At 39.8% G+C, this 22,842-nt stretch overlaps 1 protein-coding gene across 1 annotated transcript; it reads right to left on the minus strand.

The window, feature by feature from the left end:
- Positions 1-1,509: 1,509 nt before the first annotated feature.
- On the minus strand, positions 1,510-22,842 carry GKAP1 (G kinase anchoring protein 1). The gene is made up of 11 exons (XM_069879813.1): positions 22,176-22,842; positions 16,867-17,010; positions 15,788-15,865; positions 13,526-13,655; positions 10,495-10,517; positions 8,336-8,488; positions 7,850-7,948; positions 6,421-6,481; positions 4,879-4,949; positions 3,959-4,036; positions 1,510-1,940 (listed from the first exon to the last, which is right to left on the minus strand). Exons 1-11 carry the CDS (start codon positions 22,383-22,385, stop codon positions 1,917-1,919), a joined length of 1,071 nt encoding a protein of 356 aa, XP_069735914.1. The 5' UTR covers positions 22,386-22,842; the 3' UTR covers positions 1,510-1,916.

Raw genomic sequence — 22,842 nt, forward strand, 5'->3', positions numbered from 1 at the left:
AGCATACTTCAGAAGTCACTGCTAACTGTAAAAGCTTTACAGATTCACAGTAACTTTATTGACAAAGGCTTTTTCTTCTTTCCTCTCCTGCATCCCAGTGAAGCACTGTTTTCACGCGCACTTTCCTTTGGAAATTGCTTATTGCTACATTGTGTTCAAAAAAAGACTCAGTTCTGAGTCTTCTATTTCAGATCTACAGGTATTTTGCTATGTCTCCTCCTTAGTCTCTTCTCTTGTTATTTCCCTCCAACTTCAGTGTTGTCTACCGATTTCCCAGGTAACTGGTGGAGATTTTCTAATCTGTTTTTAGTTAGCCAGCTCCTACTTGTACTTCTGTAATGATCCATTTCAGCAATAAACGCAAAATAAATAAGAACCGAGGATTTAGTACTATGTTCAGGGATGCATTTTTATAGCCATATGGCATTCACTAACAGTTAACATGGAAGAAAAAAAATGTTTTGAGCTTTGTCTCTCAGCACAAGAGAAACTACCCATTATCAGGTAAGCTCTGAAGAATGACACATGACACTTTTCAAAGACAGCAGGTCAGAAAACTCTTTTTGCATGGTAGTTGCATATGGCAGCTGCTACATTTCACAGCTGAACTCCATGTAGGTATGAAGAGGATACAGATACCAGAATTGAAGAATCATCGAGTGCTTTGGGTTGGAAGAGCCCTTCAAATACCTGTTTCCAACTTCCCTGACAGTGTCATCTTTTGCAAGATCAGATTGCTTGAAGCCCCATCAACCTGGTGTTGAAGACTGTCAGGAATGGAGAATCCACAACTTCCCTGGGCAATGTGTTCCACTGCCTCACCACCTACATTGTAAAATATTTCTTCTTATGTCCAATTTAAATCTGCCCTCTTTCAGTTTAAAACTGTTGCCCCTTATATGCTGTCACTACAGGCCCTGTTAAAAAGTCTCTCTTAGAAGCTCCCTTTGTATACTGGAAGGCTGCAGTAAGGTCTCCCTGGAGCCTTCTCTCCTCCAAGCTGAACAACCCCAACTCTCTCAGCCTGTCCTATTAGGAGAGGTGCTCCAGCCCTTTCTGATAATTTCTGTGGCCCTTCTCTGGACGCGCTCCCAACAGCTCCATGTCCTTCCTTGTGCTGAGGGCTCCAGAGCTGGAAGTGTTACTCAAGCCGGGGTCTCACCAGAGTGGAGTAGAAGGACAGAATCACCCCCCTGCACTCACTAGCCACTCTTCTTCTGATGAAGCCCAGGATACAATTGGCCTTTTCAGCTGTAAGCGCACACTGCTGGCTCATGGCCAGCTTTTCATCCACCAGGACCCCCAAATCCTTCTTGGCAGGGCTGCTCTCAGTCCCTTCAGAACCCAGTCTGTGTTGATACTGAGGACTGCTTCAACCGAGATGCAGGATGTTACATTTTGCCTTGTTGAATTTCATGATGTCCTAATACAGGGAGAGGAAGTAATGCCTGTTGACGTTTCTTTTAAAAACCGACCTGGATGCATCAACAGCAAGATGCTTTTGCATGAGCCATCTCATTTTCAGTTTGGTGAAACGTTGACTGTTTGCGTACTAATTCATTTGGATCTTAATAGTTATTAAATGAAGTTTTCTCAATTGAGAAATTCCATGAAAGCAAGAATTCAAGCACAGAAATGGAAGAGTAAATTTTATTCAAGGAAAAACTAATGGTATTACAGTTAGTTTCCACTATACTGGAATAGTAGTTTTCTAATTTTTCTGTAGGAGGAAGTACAACAAATCAACTGTTCAGACTGTTAAACAAATGGTAATTGTTATTTTCCCTTAAAAAACTGCATAGTTAAGCAGTTGTTTAACAAATACATACATCTCTGCAAAATCCTGAATAAAGATTTGATTTTTTTTGCTTTGAATCTGGTGGCAGAGGACATCATGTGCACTGTTTAGGTTCTGCCTAGTTTTTCTGGTTTTTCCCCTTCTGTAACAAAGAATTAAAACCAATGTTTAGTTAATATACTAGACATGACACTGTGTATCTGCAGTTATTTGGTATATATAAATTAAGAAAGAAAACAGGAGTTGGATTGCATACTTTTGTTAAGTTATACAACTACTGTGGGATAGAAACTTGTCTGCACACACTTGTTATATCAATTAAAACAGTAAAAATACTTACAGGATAGATAGCTGAAATGTTAAATAAAAAAGCACACTGGTTCATTGCTTTTTTTTTTTTTTTGCTTTTGTTTGTTTCTTTGTTTAACCTACAGATTTTGGTTACTTATTTTTGAAAGACATTCTTATATTACAAAGCAGTATTTCATAAAAGAAGTCAGCCTTGTCATCAAAAATGACACCACAAAAAGCAGTAATACAAGAAGGGTTGTCCGGGTCAACCTGCAGAGAATAATAAAAGCAAAACCAACAATCTCTACAAGGCAGGCAAGAGTTTTCCTAAAACAAAACACACATACAAAAAGAACTCAGTTAAAAAAAAAAAATCCAACCAGCCAAACAAAATACCCCATGGTGGTGAATTAAGAAAGAAAAAGCAGGAAAGGAAAGGGGGAAAGGCACAACAGAACAGCTAATTAAACACTAATTCCTAAGAACATAACAAAGACTATCTTTTGTAAATTTCCTACTTTCTTATTTTAATCCTGTTTATTGCAGTTAACCACAAATTTATCTTATTCAAGAATTCCTATTTATAGAGAAAAATACTTAACATTCGCAAATACATGGATGGGAGGGGAAAAACAAAGACTGAAGTTGTAAGTCAGAACAGTGATGTGAATCACTGAATTGAACAAGAAATTTACTTTAGTTTCAACTAATAGTATGAGCACTCAGTTTGCCTGTAAAGGACTGAACAAGCATGTGTATCTGTCAGATGCTGAAAGACAACGTTAAGAAGGAAATTGCTCACTTGCAGTAAAGTGACAAGGAGAGAGACAACAGAAAAAGACATGCAAAAATGTACAGAACATAATATAATTCTAGACAAATAATTTGATGTAATCTGAAAAGATTTGTTGCTTCAGAAAGAGTAGTAATAGCTTAATGAGCTAGGTTTCACATACAATGTGTTGCAACTTGAAGTAGGATACCTTGCCAAAGAGTACATGGCTACCTTAGAAGTTTTGATTCTATACCACAGGCTGTCATTGTAACTGATGCAAAAGGTCATAGTCAAAACAAACCAACCAACCCAACAAAAACAAACAAAAAAAACCCCAAAACCACATCAAGTCATGCACAATCACAGAATCACAGAATCACAGAATGGTTTTGGTTGGAAGGGACCTGCAAGATCATCTAGTTCCAACCCCCTGCCATGGGCAGGGACACTTCCCACTAGATCGGGCCACCCAAGGCCCCATAAAACCATTTATTTTGTTAAAATCTCCTTAATAGCTCAAATATCACTTTAAATATAAACAAGTACGAATCCTTACTGGTAAACACTCTCACTCTTTTAAAGAGAGTCAAACAACATACTACTTATGCAAAAACTAACTGAAATTCACTAACATGAGTTGTAACAGCAGCCAAGTTGCATAAAACAGCATATGTACAGTTAGCAAGACACAGATCTTATCCCTCATATTTCAATACAACTTGCTGTAAATGCCATACAAAGATTTGGCTAAAGACAGAACTAAGATACAGAACCAGAGAAAGAATGTGCCAAAAGAAGCCATGAAAACTACAGTTAGTCTGGTTACACACAGTAAGGCAGACAAGTAAACCAATTTGTTGTTTGAAGTATGATTATTGACTGGCATACTTCAAGAAGTTTTCAAGTACAAAACAACTGGTAGACTTCAACTTGCCAAAATGGTGCTTTAGTTTTGCTGTTTTTTTTTTCCTGCAATATGAACAGCTAATTTTTTTAAACTGGAAAAATTGGAAGTAATAGGTCAGTTCAGAGCACGTTACCTAATGATAGTCTCAGCTACATCAAGAACAAACTTACACACAGAAAATAACTACCTGATACTTTGATAATTCTGCTTGCAGTAGTTTCACTTTGGATCTTTCTTGCTCTAATGCAGCATGAAGTCTAGTTACCTAAAAACATACAGAATAAGAATTTATAAAATCACATTAATGCCTGTGAGTTTATCAAGTCAATGTTGTGCTCCATTAATGTTGGACAAAGAGGTAATATGTGCCGAGTTCAACAGTGATCTGCACAATCACTGTGCGTGAACTGACCATACAAGTAAAATATTCTTTAATTATTTTTATTTCTCAAGCAACATTTACTGGATTACCTGTATAATGATATAGAAAAGCTATAAAGTTCAAAACTCTTCCAACTTTTGGACTCTACATCAGTTTATTCCATAAAATACTTAACTGATATAGCACTATGCAACACAGATAAGCTTATTACATCACCCTCAAACATAGTACTGTGTTATACACAAGACATTTGGACAAGTCAAAAGACTTGGAACTAGTAGTCCCTGTAGACATAAAACTAAGCATAAAAGTCTTGCATGCTCTGTACTACAGTGATTTCTTAACTGACATGATTTGTTTGTAAACTTGAGACTAGAAATAAAAAACAAGCAAAACTACCATCCAGGAAAAAAGCATCTTCTGAAGCACCTGAGCTTCTCGGCTTGGGTTATCAGATATTCTAAGGTGTCATTCAGGGCAAAAATATTTTCAGACATGCTGAGGATCTGCTGTCTCAGGAACAGTTCTCAGTGAGTCATAAGGGAGACGTACATAATACATGTCATCTAACACACGCAGTGCAGAGCTAAGGATGAAATGTAACTTTTTTGCTTCAAAAAAGTTTTTTGTTTCACCTTCCTACCTTCCCTGCCTCTATAGGTGCCTTAAATAAATAGCATCTTTGAAATACCCATCTTATTTTACATTCAGAAATCCTTGCTTACATGTGAGACGAATTCATCCTTCAGAATCTGACATTCAGCAATCTGTGCGAGTATTTCCTCTTTGTCTTTCTCTACAGAGAGAGGAAGACAGAGCATGAAGATCTTTCTTCATCTGCAATAGCACTGTGACACCACTTTATTTCACTATTTTGTTCCCTCTAAATAATGCCATCTTCACTAAGAGAACAGCAAATGTTGTACATCAAACCAACCATTAGCTAACAATGCCATCAGTATCAACTGGAAAAATTCTAGAGATTAAACCACAACCTTGCACTACTTAGCCCACACTTAATCCTGTAAGCAACATGGATTTTAGAGATATCTATTGTGACCAAAGTCAACTATAAAGCTGACTACTGGTAACAGAACAAGATTTTGGGATCATAAGTTCCTCATACAAGCTCAGTCATAGCTATGGAAACCTCTGTTTATTCAAATACAGAGATGTTTAAACTATTTAGCTAGTGTCTATGACGTATCTGTGGATAACTAATAATTTTCAATAGGAAGAAATGAAGATTTTCAAGGCTCAATTCTGCCATTAGCTTTCTTCTCAGAACAAAGAATACTCAGTCTGTAGAAAAACACAAAATTGCTTGTTTTGTAACTTCACAACCTCAACTCTTTTCTCTCAAGATGAAAATATTTCCTCTTGGCTCAGACACAGACCTGAAGAAATACATTTCCAAGTTAAAATTTGCAACAGTCAATCAACATTATGAACATGTGTACCAGCTTAGAAAGAGACTCTGTAAACATACTTGAAATAAAAAAAAGAGAGCTCTTTTTTAGCATAGAATTTAGTCCAGAGAAGAAACTACATTCAAGAAATGAATAAATTGAGAAGCAAAGGCAATTTTGTAACAAAATTAGTGTGGCTAGCATCATAAGCACCAACAGCTTCATCAAGCAAGATTAGGAATAGTAAATTATAATTATGCATGACTATAAAGATTCTAGGATATTTACACATATAAGTGCACATATATATGTTTTTTTCCCAAACTTTGTCAACAAACTGACTCATAAAAACTCTGAATTGTTTTACAACAGAAGAAAATTATCAGACAGTTGCATATGTAATCCCGTGTTTTAGCTATCCCCATTCATAATGTAAGCAAGAGACTTGCTTAGGTGTAGACTGTTTCCATCAGTCCAAGCACAGCTTGCAAAGATGCCAGAACTAGTCAGTTTCCTCAAGTGTATCTGAACAGATACTCGGATGAGATCAGTCCAGCAGAGAGAGCTGTCACTAGCAAAATAAGTCTAACTTGAAGAATCATTGTACTTGAAATGTAACTGAAGAGTTTATATTTCAAAGAATGATCTCAACAAGCAGCTCATTATTTCATTATGGAGCAGAAATGCAGTACTGTGTAGTTCACCAAATTCTGTAGCTCACTGAAGTGACTACAAATTAATAGCTTCTTAGTTCTTTATAACTGTCACCGATTCAAGTTATTTTCAAAAAGCTGCTTTGAAAGTTCTTTCCATGTTTGAAAAAGAACTTGTAAGTTTCCTCATAAAACTTTTACTTACTTGCCACTTTATACCTCATCTTCAGCTCTGCATATTTTGCTTTTAACTCTTTACACTCTGCCTGTATTAAAAACATTTAATTATTACATGCATCTCCTACTAAAAAAGTATTCTATAAAGTAAGCATGACTGAGAGTCAGACTTCAGAGTTTAAAGTGATGTCCTCTGCAGAGAATCTAATAATAGAATCATAGAGTCACGGAACCATTTAGGTTGGAAAAGACTTTAAGATAACCTGTTTTAATTAAATCACAGCCAAAGCAAGAAATGCACAATAGGAGAAGTGCATTAATAACCAAGAGTCAAGAAAAAGGCAAGCACAGGGCTTACAGCAAATTAAAATAAGTAAGTTATGCCAGTGCATTGAGTATGCAGGAACCACTATGCGGGTCTGCCTTAAGTATACAGGTCTGTTGCATCAAAGGCCTTGTGATTTCTTCCCTTAAAAATTATAACAATTATAATGCTCTTTCTAGATACTAAGGTTAATCTAAACAGTTTGCCATATTTTTTTGGCAAGCAGGGAAAGGCCCCACTGTTCTATAGATTATTTTATTCAGCATTTATTGTTATTCTGTTAGTTTCTTTCCTTTTCAACTATTTACATTTTACTACTCAAGAACCTATTTTTGCTGTTTTTTTCCAATCTGGTATCACCACAATTTCTTCAAAAGTCAGTCTTTTCCTCTTTCTAGGCCACTATATGTCAGTTCTAGTCACGTATCTCAGCTGTAAACTTATTTTTCCTGACAAATCTCTTCATACAGTTTGCTCTTGCAAGCTTCTGTAAAAGTTTAGTTTTGGACATACTTTTTTTTGTAATAAAGAAGGTACTGTCTTCAACTTCAAGAATCACACCAGTCCTTGAGGATAAATAACTTATATTTCAGCTGGACCTTTCATGGCCATCTAAAACTGTATTAAGGTCTCTGGACAAGTTCATAGGTTACTGGACTGGATCTACCAAACCCCCCATCAATACGTAGTTCTTAAATGCAAGAAAAGCTGAGTAAAATTGAAAAACTAAATAGGTTGGAAAAGACCCAAGGTAGTCCAACTACCTGCTCAATGCAGAGCCAACTTCCAAGGCAGATCAGATTGCTCAGGATCTTGCCTAGTCTTGGATTACACATTTATTTTGTTGACCCTGAAAACAGCAATGCAAGAAATCTGGTGTATCAGGCACTACTTGTTAAGAAGTTTATGTCTGGATGCTTTGTCCTTATCCTTCTGATTATTTTTAGGCACCTAACTTACTCACCAAGAAAGACCACTTCATGTGGTGCTGAATGAATAATTTGCTGTGTAAAAAACAGTCTGTGGCCAGTCAAAAGCATCTCTACAGACTGGTCACATTCTAATACTTTGTTTCAGATGTACAATAATGCTAGATTTGTCTGCTATTTGAAGGTATTATCAGCACACATACCTCCCACTGAGTTGTATTTTTCAGTTGCTCAGTTTCTGCATCTTTCTTTTCACACTCAAGTTTCAGTTGTTCTGGTTTTCCATCTTTCAAAACCCATTCCTATAAGGAAGAAAACACTGCTTCTTAATAATGCAGTCACATGAATTCAATTCTTGGCAACATATTTGTTTGTTAGAGAACAGAATTCTTGATCAAAACTAAAGAAGTATATATGCATAGATACCAAAAGGAAAAGAAATATAGTAATATATATAGGCATCAGCTGTGAAGCAACAATTTCAATCACAAGTGTTTTGTGTTAAGAAAATGAAGTAATTTAAATACCTCCCCAGACAGATAAAAATATACAATGTTGCGGGGCTTTTAATTCTTTAAGATTATCAGGTACTATTTGTGCTTTCTTCTACTCAGGTGCCCCCTTCTGACAATTTAATAAGCTTCCTTAGGCAAACTTCTTCACTTCCGAACGACTGCTGTTTTACATGCCTGGTTGTGTTCATCAGATGTACAGTTAACTGCTTTGCTGCAACCAATATGCTGGACTCTCCTTTTCTCTCTTCCAAGTATTCTGTGACCATCATCTTCCAGTCTGTTGAAAAATGCTCCATCATGCAATGAAGACTGGGAAGAATTCTGTTCCTGTCCAAAAAAAAGTACTATAACACATCTTCCTTTACATGCAAGTTAATATTGAGCTAGAAATTAACATGTTTAGAAAATAGCTTAAGTCACAGAAAATAATTAAATCTAGATACTGTTTTATGTTGTATGCCCTGAGAAGTCACATACTGTGACTTCCACCTAGAGAATATGATACCAATGGAAAAGCCTAGAAATTAATCAACAGTTAACATTAGCTAATGGTGAGATTACAAAAGCATGATGTTGGAATTTAATATTTTTGCACTATGACTATATTCCTTTATGTTTTATTTCATTGCTAATTATTTTTTCCTCTAACAGCTTTAATATTTATGGACTACAACACAACATAGTAGTACCACCTCAATTTGCTTCTCTTTTTTGTACTACAACTTGTATTTTTTAACCTGCTTGTATATTTGCAAGTCACATCAAAGACTATCTGAAAACTAAAGAAGCAAGAGCTACTTCTAAGAAAGCAAATACTAAGTTCTCAAAATACAGGAACTGCAGACATACCTCTCTAGAAAAGATGACCCTGGGAACTACTGACCTGTCAGCCTCACCTCTGTGCCGGGGAAGATCATGGAACAGATCCTCCCAGAAGACATGCTAAAGCATATGGAGGATGGGGAGGTGATTAATAGCAGCCGGCATGGCTTCAACAATGGCCAAATCCTGTCTGACCAACCTAGTGGCTTTCTATGATGGGGTGAAGAAATCAGTGGACACAGAAAAAGCAATGGATGTGATCTATCTGGATTTCTGTAAAGCCTTTGACACTGTCCCCTGTAACATCATTCTCTCTAAATTGGAGATACATGGATTTGATGGGTGGACTATTTGGTGGATAAGGAATTGTTTGAATGGTATGCAGAGGGTAGGAGTTAACTGCTCGATGTCAAAATGGAGATCAGTAACAAGTCATGTCCTTTACAGGTCTGCTGGGACGAGTGCTGTTTATGGAACCAAGATGAGTGGTGCAGCTGTCAGGCCCAAGGGACAGGATGTCATTCAAAGGGGCCTGACAAGCAGGAGAAGTGGGCCTGTGTGAACCTCATGAGGTTCAACAAGGCCAAGCGCTAGGTCTTACACCCAGGTCAGGGCAATCCATAGTTTCAATACAGATTGGGGGATTTTCAATACAGATTGAGAGCTGCCCTGCAGAGAAGGACTGATTGATGCTGATTGATGAGAAGCTCAGTATGAGCCAGCAATGTGCACTTGCAGCTTAGGCCAACCATATCCTGGGCTGCATCAAAAGAAGCGTTGCCAGCACATCGAGGGAGGTGATTCTGCCCCTCTATTCCGCTCTTGTGAGACCACATCTGGAGTACTATGTCCAGTTCTGGAATCCTCAACATATGGAATTGTTGGACCAGGTCAGAGGGCTAGAGTACCTCCCATACAAGGCAGGCTGAGAGAGCTGGAGTTGTTCAGCCTGGAAAAGAAGGCTCCAAGGAGACCTTATAGCAACCTTCCAATACCTGAAGGGGCTACAAGAAAGCTGGGGAAGCACTAGGCTTGTAGTGATAGGACTAGGGAGGATGGCTATACAGTGGAGAGGGACAGACTTAGATTAGACATTAGGAGAAATTTCTTCACAATGAGGGTGGTGAGGCACTGGCAAAGATTTCCCAGGGAAGTTGTGGCTGCCCCATCCTTGGAAGAGTTCAAGGCCAGGTTGGATGGGGCTTTGGGCAGCCTGATCTAGTGGGAGGTTGGAATTAAGATGATCTTTAAGGTCCCTTTCAACTCAAACCATTCTATGATTCTATGATTCTATTAAATCTGTATCTGTAAAAATTTTCCAAATTGAAATCAGTCAGCTGCAGAATTGTAACTGATTGTCACTACAGAAAGTGCCAAGGTTCCTCCTAAACATAAAAAAGAGATTCCTTCTAAATGTAAAAAAAAAAAGATACCTTCTAAATGCAATAAAAGATACCTTCTAAATGCAAGAGGTAATTTTTTTTTATTAAACTAGTGTGAAGGAGACTTACCTCATGTTTTTTAGCAATGTGATCTGAAAAGAACAGAAAAAAATGACATCAATAAGTTAATTAAATCTTGTGCAGCTGGCTATTGAAAAAAGACACTTTGAAAAGTGGCAGAAAAAAAAAAGCATCTATTGCAGTTTTTCAATATTAACTCTCCTCTCTAAGTCACAATATAAACTCAGTGCTAAAGTATTTAGAAGTGGGTATTACAGACTGTGTATCACATTAATCCCTGTACTTGCATCTGCTACCAGATATTTCAAAAGCAGCATACCATATTTGCTCGCTTCAGTTGAAGTGGAAGGCAATGTCTGTGGTACAGACAATTAAGGAATTTGTTGTTTTTTTAAATTTGTGAGTCAATTTAGGCTTTCTTGACACATATTTCATAGCATACCTGAATGCCTTCCATGCCTTCCAGCTTTAATGACTTTCAATGATTTTCCTCTAATCAGATTATTTGGGAAAAAATTGTTTATTAAATGTTGTACATATAGATAAATACATCCTTAAAAGAAAGACATTAGAAAACAAATTACTTTCTTCCTTTTTTAGCATGTACCTTGATTTCTTCACGAAAATTCAGAACCTCTGCTCTACCAACACAGATGAAAGGATTTTAGAAATAAGACTAATGCAAGAACAATACTGGGACAAAGCCATCATGAGATGATAGGGTTTAAAGTTCTAGGTGAGGTGAAGAGGGTGGTTAGCAGGACAGTCACATTAAACTTCCAGAGGGCAGACTGTGGACTGTTCAGCAGGCCGGTTGGCAAAGTCTCATGGGAGACAGTCCTTAAGGGCAAGGGAGCCCACGAGGGCTGGGAGCTCTTCAAAAAGGAAATCCTAGCAGCTCAGGAGAAAGCCATCCCCATGTTCTGGAAAAGGAGCCGGCGGGGGAAAAAATAGGTTGACTGAGTAAGAAGATCTTGAGAGACATCAAAAAAGAAAAGGAATGTCTATGAGCTGTGGAAGAAGGGACAGGTGTCTTGGGTGGACTACAGGGAGGAAGTGAGATCCTGAAGAGAAAAAATCAGGAGGGCTAAGGCCCAAGTAGAAATCAGATTCACCAAGTCTGTGAAAGATAATAAAAATCTTTCTATAAATATATCAACAATAAAAAGAGGACAAAGGAGAATATTCAGTCCCTAATGGATGCAGATGGAACAAGAGTGACAGAGGATGAGGACAAAGCTGAGGTACTTAATGCCTTTTTGCCTCAGTCTTTAATTGTAAGGAAAGTTGTTCACTCTGTGTGCAAACCCAGGAGTTAGAGAAGTAGAATGAGGCTCCCATGATCCAAGAGGAGGTGGTTAGAGACTGGCTTGCCCAGCTAGACACCCACAAGACTATGGGACCAGATGGGATCCACCCAAGAGTATTGAGGGAGCTGGCAGATGTGCTTGCCAAAGCCCTTTCCATCATCTTCCAGCAGTCCTGGCTGACTGGGGAAGTGCCACTGGACTGGTGGCTGGCTGATGTGCCCTTCTACAGGAAGGGTCACAGGGAGAATCCAGGGAACTACAGGCCTGTCGGTCTGACCTCAGTGCCGGGGAAAGTCATGGAACAGGTGATCTTGGGTGCTATCATGAAGCACATGCAAGAGAACCGGGTGATCAGGCCCAGTCAACACGGGTTCACAAAAGGCAGGTCTTGCCAAACTAACCTGATCGCCTTCTGTGATAAAGTGACTCGCCTACTGGACAAGAGAAAGGCTGTGGATGTGGTCTTCCTGGACTTTAGTAAAGCCTTTGACACAGTTTCTCACAGCGTTCTGCTTCAGAAACTGTCAGCCTCTGGCCTGGACAGGCGCACACTCTCCTGGGTGGAAAACTGGTTGGATGGCCGGGCCCAGAGAGTGGTGGGAAATGGTGTGAAATCCAGCTGGAGGCCAGTGACAAGTGGGGTTCTCCAGGGCTCAGTGCTGGGTCCAGCCCTGTTCAATGTCTTTATCAATGACCTGGATGAAGGCATTGAGGGCACCCTTAGCAAGTTTGCAGATGACACTAATCTGGGTGGAAGTGTCAATCTGCTGGAGGGTCGGGAGGCTCTTCAAAGGTATCTGAACAGGCAGGACCGCTGGGCAGAGTCCAATGGGATGAGGTTTAACAAGGCCAAATGCCGGGTCCTGCACTTGGGGCACAACAACCCTGTTCAGTGCTACAGACTAGGAGAAGTCTGGCTAGAAAGCTGCCTGGAGGAGAGGGACCTGGGGGTGTTGGTTGACAGCCGACTGAACATGAGCCAGCAGTGTGCCCAGGTGGCCAAGAAGGCCAATGGCATCTTGGCTTGGATCAGAAACGGCGTGACCAGCAGGTCCAGAGAGGTTATTCTCTCCCTGTACTCAGCACTGGTGAGACCACTCCTCGAATCCTGTGTTCAGTTCTGGGCCCCTAACCACAAGAAGGATGTTGAGGCTCTGAAGTGAGTCCAGAGAAGAGCAACAAAGCTGGTGAAGGGGCTGGAGAACAGGCCTTATAAGGAACGGCCGAGAGAGCTGGGGTTGTTTAGCCTGGAGAAGAGAAGGCCGAGGGGAGACCTCATTGCTCTCTATAATTACCTGAAAGGAGGTTGTAGTGAGGAGGGTGCTGGCCTCTTCTCCCAAGTGACAGGGGACAGGACAAGAGGGAATGGCCTCAAGCTCCGACAGGGGAGTTTCAGGCTGGACATTAGGAAAAAATTTTTCACAGAAAGGGTCATTGGGCACTGGAACAGGCTGCCCAGGGAGGTGGTTTGAGTCACCTTCCCTGGAGGTGTTTAAGGCACAGGTGGACGAGGTGCTGAGGGGCATGATTTAGTGTTTGATAGGAATGGTTGGACTTGATGATCTGGTGGGTCTCTTCCAACCTGGTTATTCTATGATTCTATGATATGATGAACACTTAGTTTTGTACTTGACAAGACGCACTAACTGCAACTCATTTGTGTTTGTTTAAGCACTATCAATGCACACAGAAAAGAGTGCATTTTGCTGTTAGCACACATACTGAAAATATTTGAAGTAGAACAGCTTATATGTAATGATAAGGCATACCTGTATTATTGTCTAGCTGAAAGCTTTTAAGAGTCACAGCCGGAGGTTTGTCTTTTCCTTGCTTTTTTTTTTTCTCTTTCTTACTCACAGCTTTTGACTGAGGTGAAGTATCTTCAACATTTTCATGTACCTAGAACAATAAAGTCCCATTGGTATAATTTTCTTCAATACCCAAGTATTTTTTCTTAACGTTTTATAAAGGGAAAAAAATAGTGATAGTACACTAAAGGAGTTTTTAGCGTGAACAGTAATTTGCAGGCTTCAGGTTTGGTTAAAGATTGCAAGATATATCAGCAATTAAGCACCGATTCTGTTCTCTGAAGTAATACATCACAGTGAATGAACTATCAGCCTAACACCTCCTCAACCATCAAATTTTATCCAGGCACTCATGCACTGAGAATATAAGATAGTCAAATACAGGAAGGCAGAATGCTGCACAGTACGGGTTAGTACTTTCTACAAAACCAGAGGTCTACTGTACCTTCTTTATATTCCCAAAATGTGCTGACTCATTCAGTAGAAGTCAGAGAGCTATTAAAAGTGCAGCAATGTTCTACCAATTGACCTTACTCCTATTGAAATCAGACAGTCCTGTACATGATAGCCATTTGAACCAGAGTCCCTTCTCCACACACATCTACATTAACAGTTTTAGCAAATCTTTCAATGACCCAGTTTTTAAAAAGAATCTTAAACACTAATTAAATAAAGATTATTTTTAATCTTAAATGCTAAGTAATTTTAAGAAAAAATTGTTATATAGAAAGCAAATATAGAAACTAAATACTTTTCTTTCCAACAAAACAAGAGTTGTTTGGTATGTGTGAGTACTGTGTATCTTGAATATATTGTAGATGCTTTAAACTATTAAGAGGTAATTCTCAATAAGTCTACAAACAACACTATGCTACTATGCCTGAAGATTGTCTGCACTTTAAAAAAGAACTTTGAGGAAGTAAGTTAAAAATTTATCCTTGATTTCTGAGGACCATCATACCCTCCCCCTCCAAAAAATTTAAGTATTGTACAGATATATTTGCACAAAAATGCATGTGCAATTTTTCTTTATGATGCATAATTATATTCAAAGTTACATATTTTCATTACATTTAACTGGCTCCTGGTTTATTGCAAATAGGAAGCGACTTCTTGTTAGAGATAAAAAAAAAAAGCATACTTTTCTGAACAATTCTTCAGTGTTTCATAGAAAGCATTCAGATAACAGCATCCCAACTAGCTAAGAAAATGCACAAGGCAAGATTTGACACTAAAAAACCCCAAGATTAACCCTACAGATCAGGAACCAAAAGTGGGAGAGGAGAGGCAGAGATGGTTATAGAACATGTCCTAGCCTGTCACATTGAGACAAGGCTCAAAGTGATCATTGCGCTCACCTTCACTCCATACAAGTGGACATGTGTTCAAATATACACATTTTCTTACTCTAAGTTGGAAAATGTCACTGTACGAGTGAATAGCAAGTTAACATCAAGATAATGCCCTAGTGAACAATGCTGTGTTTGTGAAGCAGTTTTTAGCTAATAACTGTCAATTCCCAAAAATCAAGTCACTGCTCAAAGGAACTAATTGTGTTGGTAAAAGATGTAAAAGTAAAAATTACACAGACCCTCAACAGCCTTTCAGAAAATGGGCTGTGGAATTGCTTTGAATGTTAGCAGCATCGTATGCAGTTGTGCAGCAACTCAGAGGGGAACCATTTTGAAGGTGATCACAGTTGATTTTCTTAATTTGTTAAAGTAAAAAAAGTTGCAGGCATAATCTTTTTCTTATGTTGGACTTCATATACAGATTATTAGGACTAAGTACTTACACTCAAAACAGATAAAAGATTTTAGAAAAAATGTGCATGATTTAACAGTAACTAACACTTTGAGGCCGAAGGAGAAGTCAGTGCTTTGATTCTCTTACACTTCAAGTCTGCTGGATTTTTTCTGGGGAAGGTCATGATTTCTGTTGTACTCTTAAAACATTTCAGCACACTTGTATGTCAGAAAATGAAAAAAGTAAAACTAATTTTGCACATGTACAGGCCAATTAAAAAAAAATCCTACAGCACACAATATTATTATATAAGGTTTCTTTCAAATCCAGTATTTCTCTGAACTCCTAAGCTTCTGAACAATGTAAGCAGACAAAATATATGAAGAAAACTGTACTTTTAGGAGTTTTTCTATTTATTTTTAAAATACAGGCCACCAACTTGTACAGCTTTTACATTAGGATGAATCCCACAAATACCTTTTTGTGCTCTTCATATTCCAGTGCACTTAACAGCAATGCTTTTTCAAGATCAGCTTCAAACATTTCAGATTCCAGCTGAAGAAACAACATTAACATATTTCATGTGATTAGGTTATTAACAAAATAAAAAAGGCAGATAAACCCACTATGACCACACTAAAATTCAATTTTCAATACACATTTGCCTTTAAAAAGAGTATGCGAAATAAAATACTTGAAAGGGCCAAAACTGTCAGCCACAGTGAATGAGTGCATTACAGAATTATTTAGAAGGAATCTAGGAAAAACCATACCAAAACATTTCTTTAAACACCATCTGAAAGAACCACACAAAATTAAATAATTTCTTTGACCATCTATGCTATTTTGGCCTACAATAGTTGAAGCACTGCAAACAATTCAGTTTTTTATTAGGTGCGTTTTGCTGTACAATTTCTGTTTGTGGTAACACTGGCAAGAAGAAACACAATGAAAACATTATCTTTGTCAGTCTTTGCTTTATCTCTAAGGTATTACTGAAGTGTTACCCTACTATCAATATTATCAAAAGAGATGCTCTAACATTATAAAACAGATTTTTACACTGACAGGACTACCCTAGCGTGCTAAAGGACAGTCAGCACTCAGAGTCTGAGTGTTCATTGTTACCTAGAAACGAACTAGTTATTTCATGCCTAACAGAACTTATCAAGCCTTATTGTTCTACCTTGGATCTGTATTATAGATCCATATATTGCACCACCAAAACACTCCCAGCTTTGCTCCCACCACAGCATTCCACCATCATTCCATGGCAGTACTTCTACTTCTTGTCCAAATGATAAAAATTCTTCTTACCATACCTCAGTATTTACAGTCCAGCTATGAGGTATGCAAAAAGCAACATGTGCTGGCTGTAAACTGTTCTATATTTGATAGAAGATGTGACTTGATATTCAACCAAAATTTTTCCTTCTATGTAGCAGAATATTGTTGTTTCCTCTCTAGTCATTTTTTTTTATCTGTGAGATTTAACTTCATGGAGTAACACATTTCAGAAAAGCCAAAGAGAGCTAACTACAAACATCAAGCTGTACCTGCTCATCTCTTTGTCTTGACTTCTGCCAGTTTTCTTCCTGAGAGTCCTTCTGTACTGCACTGCATAGGTTTTGTTCTTCCTGAGACAGACTGCTTCCTTGTGAGAATTTCTGAGGAATCTCTTTAAAAGCAAGGTTTCTGAGCTGAAAAGCAGTTATTTTTAACATTAATCAAAATGTTGACAAGTATGTGGAAACAGTCTTAATGGACTAACAAAGGCATTCAGACGTGCAAGCAGGCATGCATGTGCTTTAATTTACAGCCTGCAATACATCTTTGTTTAATCATTTATGGCACAACACATTATAAAATTATGGAAAACTGTGGATCAATAACACCACGGCTACATAACATAGAACAATGAAAAAGTAAATATATTTTTGCCTGCTGAAAATATTTTAGATAAATCTGAAGAGGGAACTGGATAATTTCAGGCCAGATCAGGTATTGTAGTGTGCTCACAGCCAACCCAAACTAAACATAATGCCCAAGCAAAGGCGGTATACACAGATTTGGCACCTGCAAACAGAGGAACTAGATGTTCAGGCTGCAAAAGGATAACACAGACATTCCTTACAGTTTGTCAGCAATCTAAAATTGGTCACATTTTAACAACCTGCAATGAGAATTATTTTTAATTGCTGCATCATACAGATACAATAGTGCCATCTTAAAAATACCATACGTAATTATGAGATTTGATAGTGAGCAAGTAACCTGCAGATTTGGCAGCTCTAAGACATTCCCTACTCAAGCTTAAACATTAACTGACACTCTGGTCCTTACTAGGAGTGAAAACAAAGGCACGAGTACTGTCTACTATTAATTCAGAGACAGCAATTTCCTTAATAAAAAGGCTCCTGGAAGGGAGAAAATACCCCCAGGCTTCCTTACTAGGGATGGGGCACGCTTGTCTCCTAGAGGAGCTATAGTCCTTACTAAAAATCTAACAGGGCTCACAAATAGAAGTTTAAACTAGATGTGAAGGGGGAGGGGGACGAAGCCAGGCTGGTTGGGAGTGAGCCCGGAAGTGGAACTCCAGTGCCAGAGAGATGGTGTGCTGGCAATGACCACCAGCATGTCACCACAGAGCAAGTGGGGGCAAGTACGTCTGGGGACGGTAAGGACGAAACCGGCACTAAGAGGTTAGATAGTCCAAGTTGGAAGCTGTTGCAGGGCAAGGAGACTACAATGTCATTGCCATTACGGAAATGTGGTGAGATGACTCATATAACTGGAGCGCAGCTATGGTGGGGTATAAACTCTTCAGGCAGGACAGGAAGGGTAAGAGAGGAGGCGGGGTAGCCCTCTAATTTAGAGAGTGCTTTGATACCCTTGAGCTCGATTATGGTGATGATGGGACTGAGTGCCTGTGGGTTAAAATGAGAGGAGCCCACAAGAAGGCAGATATTGTGATGGGAGTCCATTATAGACCATCCAGCCAAGAAGAAGAAGCTGATGAGCTCTTCTATAAACAACTGGGGGTAGTCTCAAGATTGCTACTTCTTGTCCTTGTGGGAGACTTCAGTCTTCTGAATGTCTGCTGGAAGTACAATACAGCAGAAAGGAAGCAGTCTTCCTGGAGTGCGTGGAGGACAACATCCTCACACAACTGGTGAACAAACCGACAAGGGAAGGTGCCCACTTGGCCCTGCTGTTTGTCAACAGAGAAGGCCTTGTGGGGGATGTGACGATTGGAGGACGCCATGGACAAAGCGATCACGAGATGGTAGAATTTTCAGTTCTAGGTGAGGTGAGGAGGGGGATTAAAAGAGCAGTCAAATTAAACTTCCAGAGGGCAGACTGTGGACTGTTCAGAAGGCTGGTTGACAAAGTCCCATGGGAGACAGTCCTTAAGAGCAAGGGAGCCCACGAGGGCTGGGAGCTCTTCAAAAAGGAAACCCTAGCAGCTCAGGAGAAAACCATCCCCTTGTTCCAGAAAAGGAGCTGGCGGGGGGAAAAAGCAGATTGGTTGAATAGAGAGATCTTGAGAGACATCAAAAAGAAGAGGAATGTCTATGAGCTGTGGAAGAAGGGACAGGTGTCTTGGGTGGACTACAGGGAGGAAGTGAGATCCTGCAGAGAAAAAATCAGAAGAGGTAAGGCCCAAGTAGAAATCAGATTCACCAAGTCTGTGAAAGATAATAAAAAATCTTTCTATAAATATATTAACAATAAAAGAAGGACCAGGGAGAATATTCAGTCCCTAATGGATGCAGATGGAACAAGAGTGACAGAGGATGAGGACAAAGCTGAGGTACTTAATGCCTTTTTGCCTCAGTCTTTAATTGTAAGGAAAGTTGTTTACTCCGTGTGCAAACCCAGGAGCTAGAGGAGCAGAATGAGGCTCCCATGATCCAAAGGGAGGCAGTTAGAGACTTGCTTGCTCAGTTAGACACCCACAAGACTATGGGACCAGATGGGATCCACCCAAGAGTATTGAGGGAGCTGGCAGATGTGCTTGCCAAAGCCCTTTCCATCATCTTCCAGCAGTCCTGGCTGACTGGAAAAGTTCCACTGGACTGGTGGCTGGCTGATGTTGTGCCCTTCTACAGGAAGGGTCACAGGGAGAATCCAGGGAACTACAGGCCTGTCAGTCTGACCTCAGTGCCGGGGAAAGTCATGGAACAGGTGATCTTGGGTGCTATCATGAAGAACATGCAAGAGAACCGGGTGATCAGGCCCAGTCAACATGGGTTCATGAAAGGCAGGTCTTGCCAAACTAACCTGATCGCCTTCTGTGATAAAGTGACTCGCCTACTGGACAAGAGAAAGGCTGTGGATGTGGTCTTCCTGGACTTTAGTAAAGCCTTTGACACAGTTTCTCACAGCATTCTGCTTCAGAAACTGTCAGCCTCTGGCCTGGACAGGCGCACACTCTCCTGGGTGGAAAACTGGTTGGATGGCCGGGCCCAGAGAGTGGTGGGAAATGGTGTGAAATCCAGCTGGAGGCCAGTGACAAGTGGGGTTCCCCAGGGCTCAGTCCAGCCCTGTTCAATGTCTTTATCAATGACCTGGATGAAGGCATTGAGAGCACCCTTAGCAAGTTTGCAGATGACACTAATCTGGGTGGAAGTGTCAATCTGCTGGAGGGTCGGGAGGCTCTTCAAAGGTATCTGAACAGGCAGGACCGCTGGGCAGAGTCCAATGGGATGAGGTTTAACAAGACCAAATGCCGGGTCCTGCACTTGGGGCACAACAACCCTGTTCAGTGCTACAGACTAGGAGAAGTCTGGCTAGAAAGCTGCCTGGAGGAGAGGGACCTGGGGGTGTTGGTTGACAGCCGACTGAACATGAGCCAGCAGTGTGGCCAAGAAGGCCAATGGCATCTTGGCTTGGATCAGAAACGGCGTGACCAGCAGGTCCAGAGAGGTTATTCTCTCCCTGTACTCAGCACTGGTGAGACCACTCCTCGAATCCTGTGTTCAGTTCTGGGCCCCTCACCACAAGAAGGATGTTGAGGCTCTGGAGCGAGTCCAGAGAAGAGCAACAAAGCTGGTGAAGGGGCTGGAGAACAAGTCTTATGAGGAGCGACTGAGAGAGCTGGGGTTGTTTAGCCTGGAGAAGAGGAGGCTGAGGGGAGACCTTATTGCTCTCTATAACTACCTGAAAGGAGGTTGTGGAGAGGAGGGTGCTGGCCTCTTCTCCCACGTGTCAGGGGACAGGACGAGAGGGAATAGCCTCAAGCTCTGCCAGGGGAGGTTCAGGCTTGACATCAGGAAAATATTTTTCACAGAAATGGTCATTGGCTGCCCAGGGAGGTGGTTTGAGTCACCATCCCTGGAGGTGTTTAAAAGACGGTGGACGAGATGCTGAGGGGCATGGTTTAGTGATTGATGGGAACGGTTGGACTCGATGATCCAGTGGGTCCTTTCCAACCTAGTGCTTCAATGATTCTATGAAAAGCCTTTATCAGATGAAGGGTGAAACAAAGAGAAGCAAAGTACTATAGAAGTGTCATCCTTAATGTGTTTATGGAGTGCCAGGACTCCTCAGAACAGCAACTCATCTCACCTTAAATTCACTTAAAACCAGGCAATCATGAAGATGCTTCAGAACTGTTTTCCTTCCCCTTTAAACAGTCACTTGCTTTACTGCTTTTTGCTTTGCTACTTTGTTTCTTGCTGCCTGCACCAGCACTACAATCCCTGCCTTTTTCTTCAGATTAGAGTGATCGCAAAAACACCAGTTCAGACCATTCTGATTTATAATTTCAGTGGATTGTAGCCATAGTACATAATGGGGTGAAGAACACGAGTGAGCCCTTACTTGCCTCTCTGCCACTGCAGCAATAAGTACGACTTCCATGCAAATGAATCTCTGTAGACATATGCAACGCATATGCATACCCGCAATCATTTTGATGATGTTAAAAAGTTCTAATGGTATTAAGGCAGGCATAAACAAACATCAGACTATATTTATTGAAAAGTTAATCATCAATATAAAAAGAACAGTGTCAAAACTGAAAAAAAAAATCCCTTTACTCAGCATTACTGCATGTGCTAAAATTTTAAGGATAATGGAAGCTAAATGAAAAAAAGATGGCTTTAGGAGTTTTGTTTGTTTTACATACTAAATTGGTTAAGAAATGTGTATCCAGTTTCCCACAGAAAGATTATCTCAGATCAGTTGTCAGAGACAGCAATCTAGGATTCAAGTTCCCTGAATCTTGGAACAATTCTTTCAGTCTCACTCCTTAAATTCCACATCATCTGAGGTCTTAGAACCCCAACCGCAGAAAATCACCACTTTTCTTCACTCCACCCCTCAGTTCACAGGAAAAAAAGGGGAGTGGGAGGGCTGGATTTAACAGATTACGGGGCTGGACTGGTGGATAAACATGAAAAGTACAATTTAGGAAAACAGATTTTAAAGCTTTTCAGAGTAAGTATGTCTAACTATCTCCTAAAAAGCAAAAAAACCAAACATAACTTTGAAAGCCCCTTTGAATTTTAACACACCTGCTGTCCAAACAGGCAACTACAATCGACTGCTACAAACCTCTGAAAAGTTGTTTCCTAGCAATTACTTCCTAGAAAGGTCATTCCCTTCATCAGAAATTAATTATTCAAGTGGTGTAAAACCTCCCAACTACTTCACATTTAAAAATTTCAACTTGTATAGTAGGTAGTATCTTACTTTACATAAAGAACTTTTAATAAGGCAAAGGAAAAAACGCAGCCTTGTGACCAAATATAATTTGTTTTACAAAAAAAAAAATCCAGAACAATGACTTGTCAGGGACAGCCAAAATTATTCACTAGATAAGAAATTCACCAACCACTGAAAAATATAATCCCTTTACCTCCATGATCTCACACTGCTGCTGTTCTTTATTTTTCCTCCTTTTCTTTTTTTTCTTACTCATAGCTGGTATCGCTCCTGAAGCCCAAGACTCATTGGCATCTTGGCCTCTTCCTCCTTTTCCAGAGGCTGAATCAGTATCGCTTTCATTTTGTAGTACAGCAAAACGAGAAGCAGTAGTGGCAACTGATCTGCTTACAGTAGATGCCATTGCCACACCTGAAATTCTACTGAGCTGGCTTCTTTTTAAGTTTCCTAGGAAAGTGACAGACAAATAAGAATGAAAACAGTGTTTCAACAAACAATCAATAATTCAGATCTGCTAGCTGCAGGACCAGTATTAAATGCCCCCCACCCCCCTCAGTATTATTTCATTGTATTTTTACTATGTTCTGTTATCTTAATTATGAATCTTACAAAAAGAAAGAATACTCTCAAAAACAACAGTTACTTTAAGCTAATACATTGGTCCCCGAGAGATAATTTTTAATGGAAAAAAAACAAGTAGAAGGCTCTAAAAGAAGTTTGCCTTTGTGATCTGGAGAGTGAAAAGACAAAATCAGTAATAGTGTAGTGCTCCAAAACTGTTTCAGATGCCATCCCTGGAGCCTGCCAAACACAGGACTTAAGGAAAGAAACAAGTAGGTATTGCACACATGTAGTCTCCA

The sequence above is a fragment of the Phaenicophaeus curvirostris genome, chromosome Z, assembly GCF_032191515.1.
Source record: "Phaenicophaeus curvirostris isolate KB17595 chromosome Z, BPBGC_Pcur_1.0, whole genome shotgun sequence".
Taxonomy (NCBI): Eukaryota; Metazoa; Chordata; class Aves; order Cuculiformes; family Cuculidae; genus Phaenicophaeus; species Phaenicophaeus curvirostris.